The 16379-nt window shown below is 34.6% G+C and overlaps 1 protein-coding gene across 1 annotated transcript in view; it reads left to right on the top strand.

Annotated features, from left to right (window-relative positions):
• SCFD1 (sec1 family domain containing 1) overlaps window positions 1–16379 on the top strand; it is a 49061-nt gene that overhangs the window by 19992 nt on the left and 12690 nt on the right. Inside the window, exons 13-20 of the mRNA XM_084207772.1 lie at window positions 146–219; window positions 770–851; window positions 7667–7763; window positions 11072–11142; window positions 12028–12107; window positions 12645–12707; window positions 13705–13780; window positions 15953–16006. Of these exons, the coding sequence (XP_084063898.1) occupies window positions 146–219; window positions 770–851; window positions 7667–7763; window positions 11072–11142; window positions 12028–12107; window positions 12645–12707; window positions 13705–13780; window positions 15953–16006 (597 nt within the window). The remainder of the gene's footprint in view (window positions 1–145; window positions 220–769; window positions 852–7666; window positions 7764–11071; window positions 11143–12027; window positions 12108–12644; window positions 12708–13704; window positions 13781–15952; window positions 16007–16379) is intronic.

The raw sequence follows: 16379 nt of genomic DNA, 5'->3' as shown, positions 1-16379 counted from the left end.
CATATTAACTGAAAAACACAATCCAGACATTAATACCATTATGAGAAAATAGATTCTAAATGTCCTGACTTTACCTGTATGCATGATATTGGTATTTATTAAGACTATTTTTATTCCTCTTTTCAAACCCTTCCTCAAAACCCAGGGCATTGAAGGGGAGGATGAAGGAGCAATAAGTATGCTTTCAGATAATACAGCTAAGCTAACTTCAGCTGTCAGGTAAGTAGTCAGTAATGCATTATTGTTGTTTAATTATCTGTGAACTATTTATATGTTTTTTTTTGTTATTGTACTTTTAGTATTCTTTGAAATAAATATCTTTATATGGAGGCTGTTCAGGTCTATAATATAGTTTAAATGCTTTATAATTCTGATAAAGTTAAATGCAGTGTCCTAAACCAGTGCTTGCATATATAATTTCCACAATGTGTTTGACTTTGGAGTCTTTCCTCAGCAAAGACAAGTAATCTAAGTGCATCATAGATTTGCTTGCACTGTTCCACCAAAATCCCCAACCTCTGCATTCTTTCATTAAAAAAAATAGTGAAATTCCCTTCTTCAGGCATGGTTATGAAAGTCATTACATCTATATGTTGTCATTTTTTAGTTCCAACCCTATTCTGTAATTTTAGATTTTAAATAGCTTTTAAATAGCTTTCCAACCCAGACTTTTCTATTATTCTATAAATGTTTTAGTGGCTGCTGTATACAGTACACAATTCAACTAACAGTGCAAATCAGCAGGTTAGTTTGTATTTAATCTCTTCAGCTCTCTTCCAGAACTTCTGGAAAAGAAGAGGCTCATTGATCTTCATACAAATGTTGCAACAGCCGTTTTGGAGCACATAAAGGTACAATTGCTCTCTAACTTGAGTTTTCTGTCAGTAGTACTCTTTAACTTAGGGAATATATTTGAGGCAGTGAAGATAAGAAAATGAGCCTTCTCAATGGTGCTACTTTTTCATAATTCACTGTGTAGCATTACTTAGTGTTAAAGGGTGAGAATGAATTTTGAATGCCTCTGCATGGAAAGCAAAGAACACCAGTTCTTTTCTTATCAGAATTTACTAGTATATTCTCATTTTTTTAAATGGTGGCCACAACTGTTATTGTGGGTTGAAGTCTTTCAAAAAATAAGTTTATGATGGTAGTGTTGTTTATTTTAAAGATGTATCATGGCAATTTATGACTTCAGTCTAAGCAATCTTCTGTTCTATATGTGTTTGTCAGAAGGGCACTGTTGACTGCTCACCAGCAAAACTCATACCCAGAGATGTGGCAATAATAATGCAACTTACTGAAGTGGTCTTTCCAGCAGGGTCTGTGTTAGAAGTCTTGTGCATAATTTAAGAACTTCCCAAGGGGGTTTGTCTTTCCTGTTTTAAGTCTGCTGCTTTTGTCAGAGACCTTGCAGAGGCATTCGTGTCAACTGAAGGCTCTGGTTACTGCTAGGATAACTTGGAAAATGGATTTGTTTTCGCAGCATGAAAACAGAAATTGTAGGTGAGGCTTTCAGAAACACTGAAATTCTTTTCAGTTTTGGAAGGTGTTTCAAACACCAAGTCTCACTGAAAATCAGTAATTAGAGAGTTTTATCCCAAGCTACTTAAAATTCTTGGAAGGCAATGTGTTTTGAAGCTAGCTTTAACATTTGTAAAGAATGTAAGATCTGTCCTCAGTTATTATTGCTGCTGAATTTTTTTTAAGTACACCATATGAACAAAGGATTAATTCTGCAATTAAATTAACAAATTCATTGTACATATTTATAAAGTTGGAGAAGAGGTAAGTGTCTGTGCTTAGCTCATTACTGTAGGGGCTAGTATATGGGCTTTTACACTATTAGGTATGTCAGTTTTTATATCTGACAATTTAAAAGCAGTACTTTATTACCACTGAAAAAATTTGAAGTCGACAATATTATTTTTTTGCTGCATTGACTGTAAATTCACTTTTCCAAGAAAGATACTGGCATTATAATGGTGGGCCTAGACCAGTAGTATTCTATATATGATATGTTGGTTGGAAAACAAGTTTCAGAGCAAGATGTAGAATGGCAGTAACGTCAGTCTGGCTTTCCAGTATCCTATTGGCAGTGAGCTGGAGTCAGATATATTAAATTATAGCAACACACTTGATTACCTAGAGGTGGAAGGAGTTGCCTTATCTGGGCACTCAACCAGCCCTTGGCTTGCTGCTCTGATAGGGAGGCTGCTATTAGGAAGTGCCCTAGGAGTGGTGGTCCATTCCTCCACAATTATTAATACTGCAAAGCACTCAGACTCTTCACCTTCTTTTTGTATAAATGTCAAAGAAAATTGTGAGACAAATGGCCATGCAGTTTCTTCAATATATTTATATGTACATCTCCATCGTCTTTTGATTTAGAAAGCATCAGTTCATCTCCAGATATTTAGGAAACTGTCTTAAACTAATGCAGATGGATGCATTTTTTCTACTGAAATTTGCTTATGGCAAAGCCTTTTAACTGGATCAATGTAAAGTTTATTTCAGCTGCTTTCTCCTGACCATTCTCTCCCCTCTTGTCACCCTCTAGTGTTAGAAAAAGTATCATTCAATCTTGAGCTGTGGAATTTTAGTAGACAGGACGTTAGCTACCTAATGGATTCCTCAAAAATACTCTCAAAAAGGGCAGTGTCTCATCCAATACTTTTAAAAGAAATTCTGATGAGACATTGACTCTGTGATTAATAGGTTTTATACACAGTTACATAATGGAACCAGATTAGGATAAGGCTGAAATTTTTTTTGCAAGTAAGTGCTAAGGTCATGAGGAGCTAGTGGGGTGCCATGCTCTTCTTCAGGTTACTATATTTTCACTTCTAAAATAATCAGGAAGTGCATTCATACTTTAAAATAGACTATTTTAAAATATAGTCTATTATTACCAATTATCCATTATGGGGTTTTACTATATTAATTATTTGAGCATTTTTCTTCACTATATAAATAAGGTTCTATGCAAAGAACACGATGAAACCTGCTTTGGATATACTAAGTGAACTTAATTTTTCTTGTGGTTATACTTTAATGTTCAGTTTACAGCTGCTTTCCACATTCTCTTGGATCATTTTCTAAGACACAGCAAGAGGAAACCAGAAATTAATCACATACTTACGGGTCCTGACAGTTTTTTGGCTTAGGATTTAGTGAAATAATGGAAAGTATGCATCACTTTTTCATGAAGCAAACCATCAAGTATTTATTGTCAGTGCTTAGAACAAATGCATCCTTGTTTTGCATTTATTGGTTTTTCCTCTGCTGAAGCTGGTCACTAAAGGTCTGGACCCACCAGATAACAGACTTAGAGCTAGAGTTGCCTATGTAGCTGCTTTAAAGCTTCAAGTAATGCTTACCTTTGCATGTCATTCTGATATGAATAGAATTACTGATGTATGTTAAATCATGAATATTAAAAGATGCACACATGTACTTTTCTAAAATGATGGTTGGGGGAGTAAATTAAATAATTTCTTGCTAGAATTTTACAGATGTAAATTTAAGTGGCAGATTTTTATATGTATTGTCATCTGTATTAAATTACTTAATTTGGTTTAGTTGTTTTTTTTTTTTAATTTCTACATGATTTTATTATGGATCTCTACTTTGGCTTGATCTCAAGGTCTGATGCTTTGAATGATCTCTTAATTGGGATTGACAATAGCCATTCAGGTTTTCAAATTCATATTTTTAAAGGAATTCCACTATTTTAAGTACTCTGTTTTAAATAAGGTTACATTTTGGTCTTACACCATGTGAAATATGTAGGTCATAGTGGTCCAGGCTGTTTTTCTGTAGTTCAGAACTGATAATTCATTAACCTTCGAGTAACAACAGCTTTTTCTGAGTTCAGTTACAGTGACCTTCCAATCTTGATTCTGTGCAGTTCAGTGAAAAGGAATTGGCTGTGTCTGCCACTCCCAGCCTTCTTCCAGAGTTTCTCTTCCTCTCCATAGCAGCACACTATAATTACCTGACCAGCCTCCCTCATTCTGGAGGCAGCTATTTCTGGTCTTTCTCTGTCAGCATTTTTGAAAAAGACCTCAGATAGTTTCTTAGAAAATGTCTTCTCTCTTCTGCATATTCTCTCTCTCTAAAATTAAGAATTTTTGTAGTGTAAAGAGGAAAAAAGAGCTTTCAGCAAGTCTCTACAAAAATTACTCTCTAGATTTTAATGGGTCCTGCCTCCACTTACTCCTTGCTTTAAAAAGAAGGAATTTTGTGTTCATTTTGGAGTACAGTGCTCAAGTAGACTTTCCCATGCACTTCAGTAATTTTCCTTAAAATAAGTTTTGGCTTACAATTTCTAAAGATGATAAGTTGAAAACTTTACAAATATTTTTTTTTTTAAAAACAAGCTGAAGTGTGGCACTTTAACTGCAATATAGGATCCTGTTTCTGAAAGGGCGGCCCAGAAAGGTCTCTTGAATGAGATTGATGTGGAACAAGATGTCATAATAGAAAGTCAAGAGCAGGAGGCAGTAAAGGAACAACTGTAAAAGTAAATGCATCTTAATTTTATTTTTTTTTATTATTATTGATTTACTTCACATTGCTTGCCAGTTTGGCACCCATAAGAACATATTCTTTGCTGTGTTTTTTATTGAATCTACAGGATTGTTTAGCTCCTATTCCCCAGCTTTTCCTCTTGGCATGTCTGTGAGTTTGCCATTGAGTGAGCAAAATTGCACTTATTTAAATTAAATGGGACATCTGCTTCTTATCAGCACCTCTTAGACAAGTTGGCTCTTCAAGAACTGTCTCATTGATGTGGCATATCTGGGATATCTATCAAAAGGTAACTAGTAGTGTTTAAGGCTATTCAGTAACCCATATGAAATTTAATTAGGTGTCCACCCAATCCCTAGCAAGCCAGTATAAGAAAAATATTGCCCTAATTAGATCTTTGCTAGTAACTTTCATGAGTTATCTAGTGAAGAACCAGCCCAATAGGCTTACCATATTGATTTAGTTTGTCACATCAGACAGAGTCTCAAAAGTTTTACATTGCTGCTTACCTCTGATGTCCCTATTGTGGATAGAAAAAAAAATAGACAGTGGATAGAAAAAAAAATCTCGACCTGAAGTTTTGGGATTTTCAGTTTGGGGGTTTTCCCCCAAAGAGTGCTGAGTTCAGACTTCAGAAGTAATTCTGCAAAATTTTTGAAGAGAATGAGTGTACATTTATCATTAATGTTTCAGTTTAGGCTCAAAGTATAGCACATATATGCAACCAGTGAATTTTCTTTACTGCTGCTAATCTGTTTTGTTCAGCAGCCATAGCCAAACAGTCATAAAATTGCACGTGGCTGAGAAGAATTTTACCCAGCCTGTGCTCCAAGTAAGTTAACAATTGTCAATCTGTTCTTAAAATTGAAAGTTATTGATACTTGAATTATGAAATTTTGTTTAGAAGTTGATCTGTAAACAAATACAGAGAATCAGTGAATCTTTTTATTTTGCACATTTTTACATGCCAGCTGAATAAATTTCTCGTAAACAGATCACCAGCTAAGATAATACGGGCTTTGCCAAATTCAACAGTAATATATTTAACTTTATAAGATAAAGTTTCCACGTTTCAAGACAATCCTTTTTTTATTGGATGCCTTTTGTCAGGGAAAAATATTTTAAATTTAAAAACATTGAATTTAGCCTCACATAACAAGATACTAATGTAGATGAAATACAAAAAGCAAGTGAATGTAATGGAAATACTTTAAAAATTGTACTAGTTTCTTTGCAGTTGCTTTATGTCTATAGAGAGATTTAAGGAAACTGCAACTCAGAAAATCTCCAAGGCACTGTAGAATTGAGGTCTTACATGGTTTACCAGATACCAAATTGCATGTGATGTAAGGTCTTGGAAAAAGGCTGGGTTCTATTCAGACTTCACACTACTCTTTTAATATAAACTCAAGGTAAATACAGCTTGAAAGAAACTCTAGTCCTTTTTTTTTCCTCACTTCATGCACCTTCATAGTCAATATAACAATCAACAGAAGACATTCTTCTGCCTCTAAAAGTAGCAGGGGGTTATGTCTGAGTGCTCTTCATGGTAATTTACTTTATTAGCTATAATTGCAAGCCTCCACAAAAGCTTTAAATTAAGTTGTTGCTTTGCAAGTATCTGCTCTTCTCAAGGAGTTTAGTGAGTGGTGACTGAGAAATGGAAGCGTGTATAGCTACCTGCATCATAAGATAATCACCATATGCTTTCAATATAAAAATATTCCTGTAATTCATATCTTTTTTGTTTTCTCTTCTCTAGCTCTTTTTTTGAGGAACTTACAATATTCAGAAGGTGAAATATCCTGATAGTCTTATGCTAGAGAAGTACCTTTTTTTTGGAGAGGTGGTAAAATAAATTTTTTGAAATTAATTTTTATATTTGTGATCTCAGGAATAATTTTAGTAGAATTCAGGAATATGTGAAAACCAGACTTCTAAAGTTTTTATGTCCTATCATTACAATTACTACTGCACTGAATAAAATATGCCATAGCAGTTTTAAATGCTTTGGCATTATCAGGCAAAATTTCTCAAATCATTTAACCCAAGAAGTGCAAGGTGACTCTTCCTCACTCTGGCAATACCATTTCAGTCTCACAGCAGCAGTGGTGTGGACCTGACACACTTCCAAAGCAGCGAGATGGAGATCCACTCTGCCAGTCTCCTGTTGGAGCCAATACATGGCTGAATGTGTTCAAACATCAGGATTTAGTTAGTTCCCAGATACTAAGGTTTTGTAAGCTGAGTAGCTGTTACATTGGTTGTGATGCTACATTTTAATGTTCAAACACACATAATGATCTGCATTGTAATGGAATGGTATAAAATAAGTTCTGTAGTGCATTTTTCTATTTTTAGCTTGTAAGATCACGATCAGTAAGTGCAAAGCTTGTCTGTTTGTGCAGATGTGCTGCAATGCAGTCATTGCTTGCATGGCCATGTGATGTCTTCCATAAAGCTTTTTCCTCAATAATTTTGTATAGTTCCTGTGCCATCCTCCCTAAAAAGGATTTTCACAACATCTAGATGTGTCATTGTATAATGAGAGACTTCTTTTCCAGTGTTAACAAGATAATCTAATTATAAACTTCTCCATCTCTGGTGTGAGTGAATTATGGCAAGCCTTTCATCTGAGGTAGTATTTCCATACCAGCCCAAGCTGGCAGTTGCCAACATTTCTTTGGGATGATGCCTTAATGTATAAAGGAATTTCCCATATTTATCTGCATTGAATAATTGTCTTGTGGTCTGAGAGCCTGGAGGTTCAGAATAAATTGGACATAATATTCACTTGACCATTATTTTTTCCTTTTACAACATGACAGTGTGTATGATGGCATGTAGTTTTCAGCTGTGGCAATGCCATAGTTGACAACAAAGCTTCTCTTCCAGTTCAATATTCAGCAGACACCCCTTGCTTAACTTGCTTTTTCACTTTCAGTATGATAATTAAATACACATCAACTTTCTGAGAGTTAATAAAAGCATATTATAATGCAAGCATTAGTTACTTTTAGTGATAATTTATTTAAAAATAAAAATTTTAAATCTGTATTTCTAACTTAAACTACGTACCTCTTGAAAGAGGAAATAAATATTTTAGATGTTAATCCTAACACTTATTCTTAAACAGAGTCGAAAGCTGGATGTGTATTTTGAATATGAGGAAAAAATAATGAGCAAATCCACTCTGGATAAATCTCTTCTGGACATGATTTCTGACCCAGATGGTGAGTACTTTAAATCTGAACTTGATATAAAATTTGTTAAGCTATCCAATAAATCTATACCTGCTTGATTTCAGGGTTGGTAGAGAGCAACCTGTGCAAGATTTGTAAAGAAAACAGCTTTTGATTGATCTTCAGTAGCAGTCTAGAGAGTTTAATGCTTCAGTTGAGTAATGTCCAAAATATTAGCTACTTCTGCAGCTCTACTAAAATGCTATCCTAACCCCTTATTTTTGAAGGTCAATATATTTTTTTGTGCTTTTGCCAGTATTTAGTAGTGTAGCATGGCATTCTGTGGTCTGAACAATACTAATTCTTTAAAATCCTCCTGCATGTTTTATAACAAATACAGACCTGATGAACACAATGAAAACATCATAGAATTTGATCAGATCAAGGGACTGTAATGTAGGTAGCTCCTGCTTGTGTGAGGAAAGAGAGAGATGAATGGGACAAGTGGAGAGAAGGGACAAGGTATAAATTGGCCAGTTTACTGGGACTCACCTGAAGCTTTGCATGTGCTGATTGAGCTGTGCCATGTCTGTTTTGATCATGTAAGAGCGCAAGCAATGCATCCCAGCCTCTTTGTCAGATATGGGTCATACATATCAGAACATTGCACACCAGGGGTGCTCGGGTTCTCTATTAGCAGGAGTCACTGGGGATCTTTCTCTGAAAGGCTGACCCAAATGACTTCTCAGCTTTTTGTATTATTCCAGCATCAATTCTTCTTTCAATCTGTTACATCCTGATGTGTGTCATAACCCTCTGACAGATTACAGTATGATCTGATACCAGTTGGCTGGAAGAAAATAACATGCAGAGCAAAATTGTAAAACTTTAATTAAGATCTCTGACTTGTCTGCATACTGGCAATTATGTTGGCAAACCTCAAGGATTTAGAGACCCAGGGTTCCTGCTCTTTTTCCAGTGTGCTGTTCAAGAAAATGTTTTGTTACTGCATGATTATGTGTGTAGTCTTACAGCTACATACTGAGCTTAATGCCTGCTTGGAGTTTGTATAATGTTTCATATTTATAGAAGGGGTATATATACATCCTGCTGACATTCTACAAAAATCTTTATATACATCCTGCTGACATTCTACAAAAATCTTTTAATAGTGTCCATGCTATATAATATAAAGGGCAGTAGGAGAAATAGAGCACAGTTGGTAAAAATCTGAGCTAAAATTTTAAAGATCTTGTAATGGGTCAATTTAATAAGCTTTCAGAAAATCTAATGTCAGGTATCAATCTATAATTCAGTACATACATTCATTTTTTATTTTAAGCTAATAAGAATATGTACAATCTGTGCTTTTATTACACACCAATACAATTACTTTTTACTTGAATCCACATTTTCTATGCCTTTTTAGAGTTCAGTGTAGAGCAAATTGTTTTCCAAGCCTGATGTATCTTACCAACATTCCTATTGGCAAGGTTCCTGGGTTTTACACAAGAGAAAGATTAGATTCACAAGCTAGAGTTTTTTTTCATTAGCTAAGTATTCATGTTTTCACAGTATTATGTTAGCATTTTATATGCATTGTGTAGGTTTAAGTTTATGTAAGAAAAAGATTTAAGTTAAATCACAGTGATTATTTCCAGGCATGCTGTCTTGTTAAACTGTCCAGCCTCATATTGTGTGATTCACTGAGAAATACCATCAGAAAACATTTTTAAGGAATAATACTTCAAGTCTTCCTGTGCTTCTAGTGGATTATTTATTGGCATTATGTGTGGGGGCTATTTCTCTTGTGAACAATGGGATCTGCAGAGCTCTTGTTGAAAGCACTTAGATGTGACCAGTTAACAGCTGCAGAATTCAGCCTCCCATTTGTTACTGGGTTCTCATCTACCACTCAGGACTATTAGCTGCCTCCCACTTGAGTGGTATTACCATACCCTGGAGTAGGGATAAAATGGGAGCTAGGGCCTGCCTGCTGGTTTTTCAATTGAATATAAAATTGGTCCATTCTAGGTTTGCCAAGTTAGGTTTTCTCAGAATGTTGAGCAGTTTGCCTCTCTGTGCTATCCCAGATCGTCGTCTAGAAAAAAGTAGTGAATATTTGACAGGCAATTGACCTGAGTCTTACAGCTGTTTATAGCAGCTTTTTTTGCCCGAGTGAATTCCAGGTGGATCTCTACCTTGAAAGCTGGCTTTTGGTTTTGATAATAAAAAGTTTCTTCAGTTCTTGATCTTCTGACTTACTTGTATTTGGTAAAGGTTAGTAAAGCCTACTTTTAGAAGATTGTCCCATGTCATAAATGCTCATTATGACGGCGCTTACTCTTAACTTCTGCCAGACTAAATATATGCTCATTTATAAATAAAAGTTGCAGATTAGGTCAGATGGTCTCCTGCTGACATAATCCACATTCCATAGTAGGGGAAAACAACCCAAAACAAACAATACAGAAAAAGAAAAACAGGGGGAAAAAAGTCATTTCTTACCCGCAAGTACAAGAAAGTGCAGTCTTATAAAATATTATACTGAAAGTATCAGGCTTTTATATTGAATTTTAATTTGAAATGTTTGTTTTGAGAAGTTGTTCTTCTGAAAACTTCATTTGAAACTATTGTTTTTACTAACAGTGGTTCTCGTCTAGAAAAATAAAAAAGACGGTGTTCAAAATCTGATGTAACAGTTTATAGTCTAAGTAATGGCTACATCAGCCTTTTGATCTGGAGAGATGAATTTTGATTCCATATGAATAATGCTTCCCAAGAATGGGAAGTGGTTTTCTCCAACAAAAGAGGATTTAGGAGATGAAATCCTTTCTGAAGGCAAGTTGGAACTTCAGGGGTTTTTTTCCTGACCAGAGGTTCATAGAAGTGCTTTTGCAGTCTTCAGTTATTTCAGTACAGTGAACCATAGAGCTGTGTAAGCAAGTTGCAGAGCTAAAAAATAATATGCTGTGGCTTTTACTTCTATGATTTTTCTTTAGTCTGCTTTTTCATAGACCTACTTCCAGATAATGTTTGCAGTCTCCACATAAAATAAGTCATAATTTCTCTACATAATTTATTTAGTATGTTATATGAAGAATAATATTTACTAGAGACAAAAGGGGGAAGTGTAAAACTTGCAGAAGGAGTGAGCACATCTAACCCAACTCCTAATAAAATTGTTGTATGTCTTTCTACCGTTTTACACATTGAAGGAGGCCATGGTTATCAATAACATTTATTGTCATAACCAAAGATCTGCATGTACATATCTGGGGCTGCTGAAGAGCAGTTAATGTAGCAGCGTATTTACAATTGTGGTTTATAATTCTTTTTTTTTTTCTTTCTTATTGTAGCAGGAACTCCTGAAGACAAAATGCGATTATTTCTTATCTATTACATAAGCTCAGCTCAGGCACCTTCAGAGGTACCTATGTTCTTTACAGCTTCCAACACCAGATTCTACCACAAAGGATTTTCATTCCAGCACTAAGTAGATATTTCTGTTTCTTTGCAAAGGAAAGTATGAAATGCCCAGGAAATTCTAAAACTTTAAACAAATTTTGTCTTATTGCCAGGAAATCTGCTCACAAAGCTTTAGCCACCATTTCAAAGAATATGAATGACTAGTAAGAAGGAATATTATTTTGTGACATATTTAGATCAGAGTTACTGCAAGACACATCTTAGCACACTTTCTATTACTCTGCTCCACTGCTTAAAGAAATAGGTAAAGCAAAATGAAAATATCACTCGTTTCACTTCATCTTCATATATGCAAGAATGATTGAGTCAGTTGACTAGCAGGTGAATGAAGGAGAAATGCATCTGCCAATATCTGAATAATTCAGGAAACAATTTCTTCATATTTCTTTTGAACTTAGGATGATTCATTTCAAGGAAAATTCTAGAAACATTATCTGATGGAAAAGATGTTTGGTTAGGCAAATAGAAAGTATTTGTATTCATGTATCTTAGCTCCTTTTTGTTTATTATTTACTGTTTTAATGTTATACAGAAACCAGCATTCTGTTGGTGCTAGTATAAAGACTGTTCCATATCTGAAAGTCCACAGGATTTAATTCCACAAACACTGTTCAGTTTAATGGGATCTGCTTATGGCAAATTTAATTTCAAGTTGCATTTCCATACTTGGTAGGAAATGGGGTTAAGATTCATAATTACTTTTTAACTTGGGTCATTGCTATAACTTTTCACTGCTTATTTAATATTTAGATAAGGATACCTTGTCTTTGTACAATGAGTTCAGAGTAACTTCAACCTTTAACAATTCTCCACTTTATGATTTCAGATTGACTTGGAGCAGTATAAAAAAGCATTGACGGATGCCGGTTGTAATCTCGCTCCCTTGAGCTACATAAAACAATGGAAGTAAGTAAATTCTTTTTTCTCTCTGTATGATGCTAACTGCATAGTATTCAGGAATTATGTGGTACTTCTCTTAAATTGTAAATTATTCTTAAATATTCATTTGGTGTGAGTTTTTACTGTCATTGTTTTGGTAAAACATGCAAATCTTATTTTAAAACTAAGCTCCAGTAGTGCCAGAACACTATAGAACATGACATGTAGTAGTGCCCTTAATGATCCAGGACAGAAACAACTTATTGAATTAATTGAAAAGTTGTGCTAGGTCAGACTCCGGAGGTTTTTTTAGTTCATACCAAGGAGTCATGTTGGATATCAGTTATTGTAGTTTTACATGGTATTTAAATGAGATACTTGTCTTTAACTATAAAATCTAATTCCTATTGTATTTGTAGGCAAGAGGGATGCCTATAATAAATAGTTACTTCCTGAAAGTGTTTGAAATGCAGAAGTTTTTTCACTTTCAGATGACTAGAGTGGAACATTCTACAGAAGTATGTGCCTTAGATAAATATTTGATTTCTATCCCTGCTTTCACAGAGCTTTCACTAAGATGGCTTCAGCTCCAACCAGCTATGGAAACGCTACGCCTAAACCTTTGGGGTATGCTTTTGATTTATTTTTTGTAAGCCCTTGGGGGGTTCTTTTATCCTATTATAGCAGTGCTGAAAGTGTACTTAGTGTTATACAGGAACAAAACATCTCCCCACTTGTAAAATTTTTAAGTGACAGACAATTACAAGCTCTCATCTCCCCTTAACAGTGTATAGTACACACAGAGAGGAAAATAAAAGGATGTGTGACTAAATTCACCAGCTGTCTTAATACAGTGCCCTCTGCACCTGCACATTAAGTGTACTCTCACAGGAGAGGAATTCAGCAGCAGGAGCTGGATCTGTGACAGCTATCACTTTGAGCCTTAAGTAGTCAGTGACAGAAGATAAAAACAGTCCTGTATATTCAAAATCATTTCTCTCTTGGGTTTGGAGACTGTCAGGGGTGCAAGAGCACACTGGAATGTCCTGGACTGGGTGTCTGACTGCTTGTTGAAAGGTGTAGTTATTTATTTCAAGACGTGAGAAAAAATTACTGTGCTAAGGTTACATGTATCCAGTACAGGATATGGGACTAAGATCTTTCCGTTCTTCAGAGGATTTCAGTCCTCATTTCCAGCTTTTTTTTCAGGAATGCTCTGTCACTGTTGTAAGGAACCTGTGGCGCAGTATGGTTAGAGAGAATTCGGGTGCTGTTTCACATGAGAAAATTGCTCTTTGGTTTGTCAGAAATGCTCAGCATCTCTGTTAACCGTGGTCATTAGGATACCCACTTGAAAGGAGCACTCAAATCCTTACATTACTGAAGTTGTAAAATAAACTGTTCACTAAATTAAATCCAAAGCTCCCATTGATAGGTGAGGATCTATCTGGTTTATGAGTGTATTCCCATACACTTGATTGCCATGTGATATTTTATGACAAACTGAATTACTTGGTACTTAGGTCCTATTGACTTCATTGGGAATTGGATGTCAGTATAAAGCTTCAGAATACAAATGAAAAACAAAAAGATCTTATACATCATCTTTATTTTGTTTTTTCAGTCTGTTTTCACGTGTTATGAATACAGGATCACAGTTTGTAATGGAAGGAGTGAAGAACTTGGTACTGAAGCAACAAGTAAGTTTAAAAAAACAATTAGTCTATCATGAATATTGTGAACATTTGGAAAAAACAAATTTCAGTACCTTTGTCATATTAATGAAATCCATTGCACAGTGAAAAAAGTAAACATAAATCTCTGCTTATGGATAGATCTACCCCTTTGTAACTTCCAGATATCAAATAAGCAATGAATAATTCACGTTTTCTTTGACAAACTCTTTGTAGCAATTAAGACTGATTTCAGCGTTATAATAAAAAGAACAGCTGTGGAATACTTAAAGTAGACTAGACCTGCAAACAACAAACAATAAACAAAAAACTATAACTATCTGTATCTTTACTTAGAACTACATGCATTAAGTTAATCTATTTCAGAGTGATTAAAAGGCTGAAAGTGTTAGTTCTCTGTTTACTTACAATTCAGACATTTCTTTTTTCCCATGTGAGTGTAATGTACAGCAACAATCTTGTAATGTGCATGAAAATACAAATATGTCTATAATGACATGACCACCTTTAAATATTCACTTCACTTTGTAAAATATTTCTGAGCATAACTTGCATGTCAATATACGTCCTCCCAAAGAAAACAAACAGCAACAGCAAAAAAAAAAGAAACTGGTTGTATAACCTGCAGCTGGAATGTTGAATTGTGGTTCCCAGAAACCTCCTTCTCTACAGAGGATACATTATTTTCCCAATATGTAATTTCATCAGATGGCAATAAATAAATATTTATTTACAGTTTAAAATCCTAATTCTGTAGTATTTTCACATCAAGATTTCTGAAAAAAAAAAGATCATTCATCATATTATAATTCAGTTGAAGAGTCAGAATTAAAATTAGAAGTACAACTTATCAGAACTAAATGGAAGGAAATCTTAACTAGAGGTTTATCCTTTTGACCTACTTAATCTTATCATTGTCATTGTTTGTTTATTCAGCCTGTTATACACATAATTTATCCATGAAAGGTATCAGCTATCGCAGAAAAGTTAAAAATTGGGGTCTCAGATTTGTAGGGCAGCTAATGAAGTTAATTCTTCAGGAATTTCACTATGACTAGAATGATAAGCTGCATTGCAGAGTTACAACTCAGTGGTATATCATGAAATATGATTGAGGAAAATTTAAATATGCAGCTTGCCTATGTGTTCTATGAGAGCTCTTCAGATAAACTGTTACTTATAATAATAGAAAACAAGTATAGTCTCCAGGAGACTTCCTCCTCTCCTTGCATTAAACATTTTGTCATTTCTTTAAATGTGTGGCTTTCAAGAGTTAATATTATTCTGTACAAAATGGCTTGCATTGTTTTGCATTCTGAGGGAGCAAAAGACCAGTTTGCTTTGTTTTCAGGATGTGCCTTTCTGGCTTTTAATTTCTTCTCCAGGTATTTTAGGGTAGCCACATGGGAAGCCTTTCTTCCTCATATTTGTAAGGCTAATGTAGGTCTGTGGCATTTCTATTAAAGCTAACTTTTTATTTTTCCTTCAGTAATTCAGGGATTCACATCAATTTTCCAGTGTAATATGTAGATCATCCTTTGGAATGTCCTCTTTTGATACATTCTGTCAACAAGACTCATTTCCAATCCTGTTGCTATGTAAACTCATCCTCAGTTTATTATAACTGAAGTCGTTTTAACTCCTTAATATTCAGATCTTGTGTCTCAGCTGACATTTCCTGTGTTAAAAAAAGAACAGTAATCTTGAGTTTCACTTTGGTTTATTCCTTTGCAGGTCATCCAAAAATTTGTTGCCAGGGTTGTTTTTTTTACCCATTTCTTTGACATTAGTTCTTTTTTAGAATCACACAATTATCAGCGTCAACTTTAAAACTCTTTCCTTAATTGCAACATATTTTTTATAAGAATTCATATTTGATCACGTCTGCATATGTTGGTAATACCTAAATACAGCTCTGTTCCTGTCTTCACACTTTTTTTGCACTTTATGTCTTATCTTTATCCCCTAGCTATATGCACCTCAGATGTTTGCATTTTTTTATAGAAAAGTAATTTAGGTGATAATAAATAAGCTTAACCTTTACAAAGCATAGGAAGAAAGCTGTTTAAAAATAGTATTTCAGATGCTCTGTAGACTCTTCCATAAGTAATGAGGTGCCTGGGAATAGTTCTTAGTAAGCTTTTCAGCATCCCATCAATTTCACATTATGTTTTACAGAATCTGCCAGTCACACGTATTTTGGACAACCTTATGGAGATGAAGTCAAACCCTGTGAGTACAATTGCCTTCATACAGAGAGAGGTGGAGCAAATGAAATCTTGAGGCTGTGATATGTAATATGCTAAAGCTTTTTTTTTTCATGATAGAAAAAAATCCAGTCATGCTGTATTTCAAGAACAGCACCATTTTTGTAACTACTTAATAAGACCTCTTTCATTAAAATAGTCTACACAATGACAATTTATTGTGTCTCATTGGAACTAATATTTTTTAGATTTTTCTATTCTGAGCTTCTATTACACTTGTGTTATACTAAGCTTCTGTTGCTCCTAAATTTCTACATTAAGCTGTAGACTGAAATTTTCTTTGCATCAAAGTGATTGTTTTTTTAAAGAGCACAATTGCAGAAGTGAAATATTTAGTG

The sequence above is a fragment of the Fringilla coelebs genome (genome assembly GCF_963513975.1).
Source record: "Fringilla coelebs genome assembly, chromosome: 6".
NCBI lineage: Eukaryota > Metazoa > Chordata > Aves > Passeriformes > Fringillidae > Fringilla > Fringilla coelebs.
Note: the sequence above shows the minus strand (reverse complement) of the source record. Positions and strands in the feature narration are given on the sequence as shown.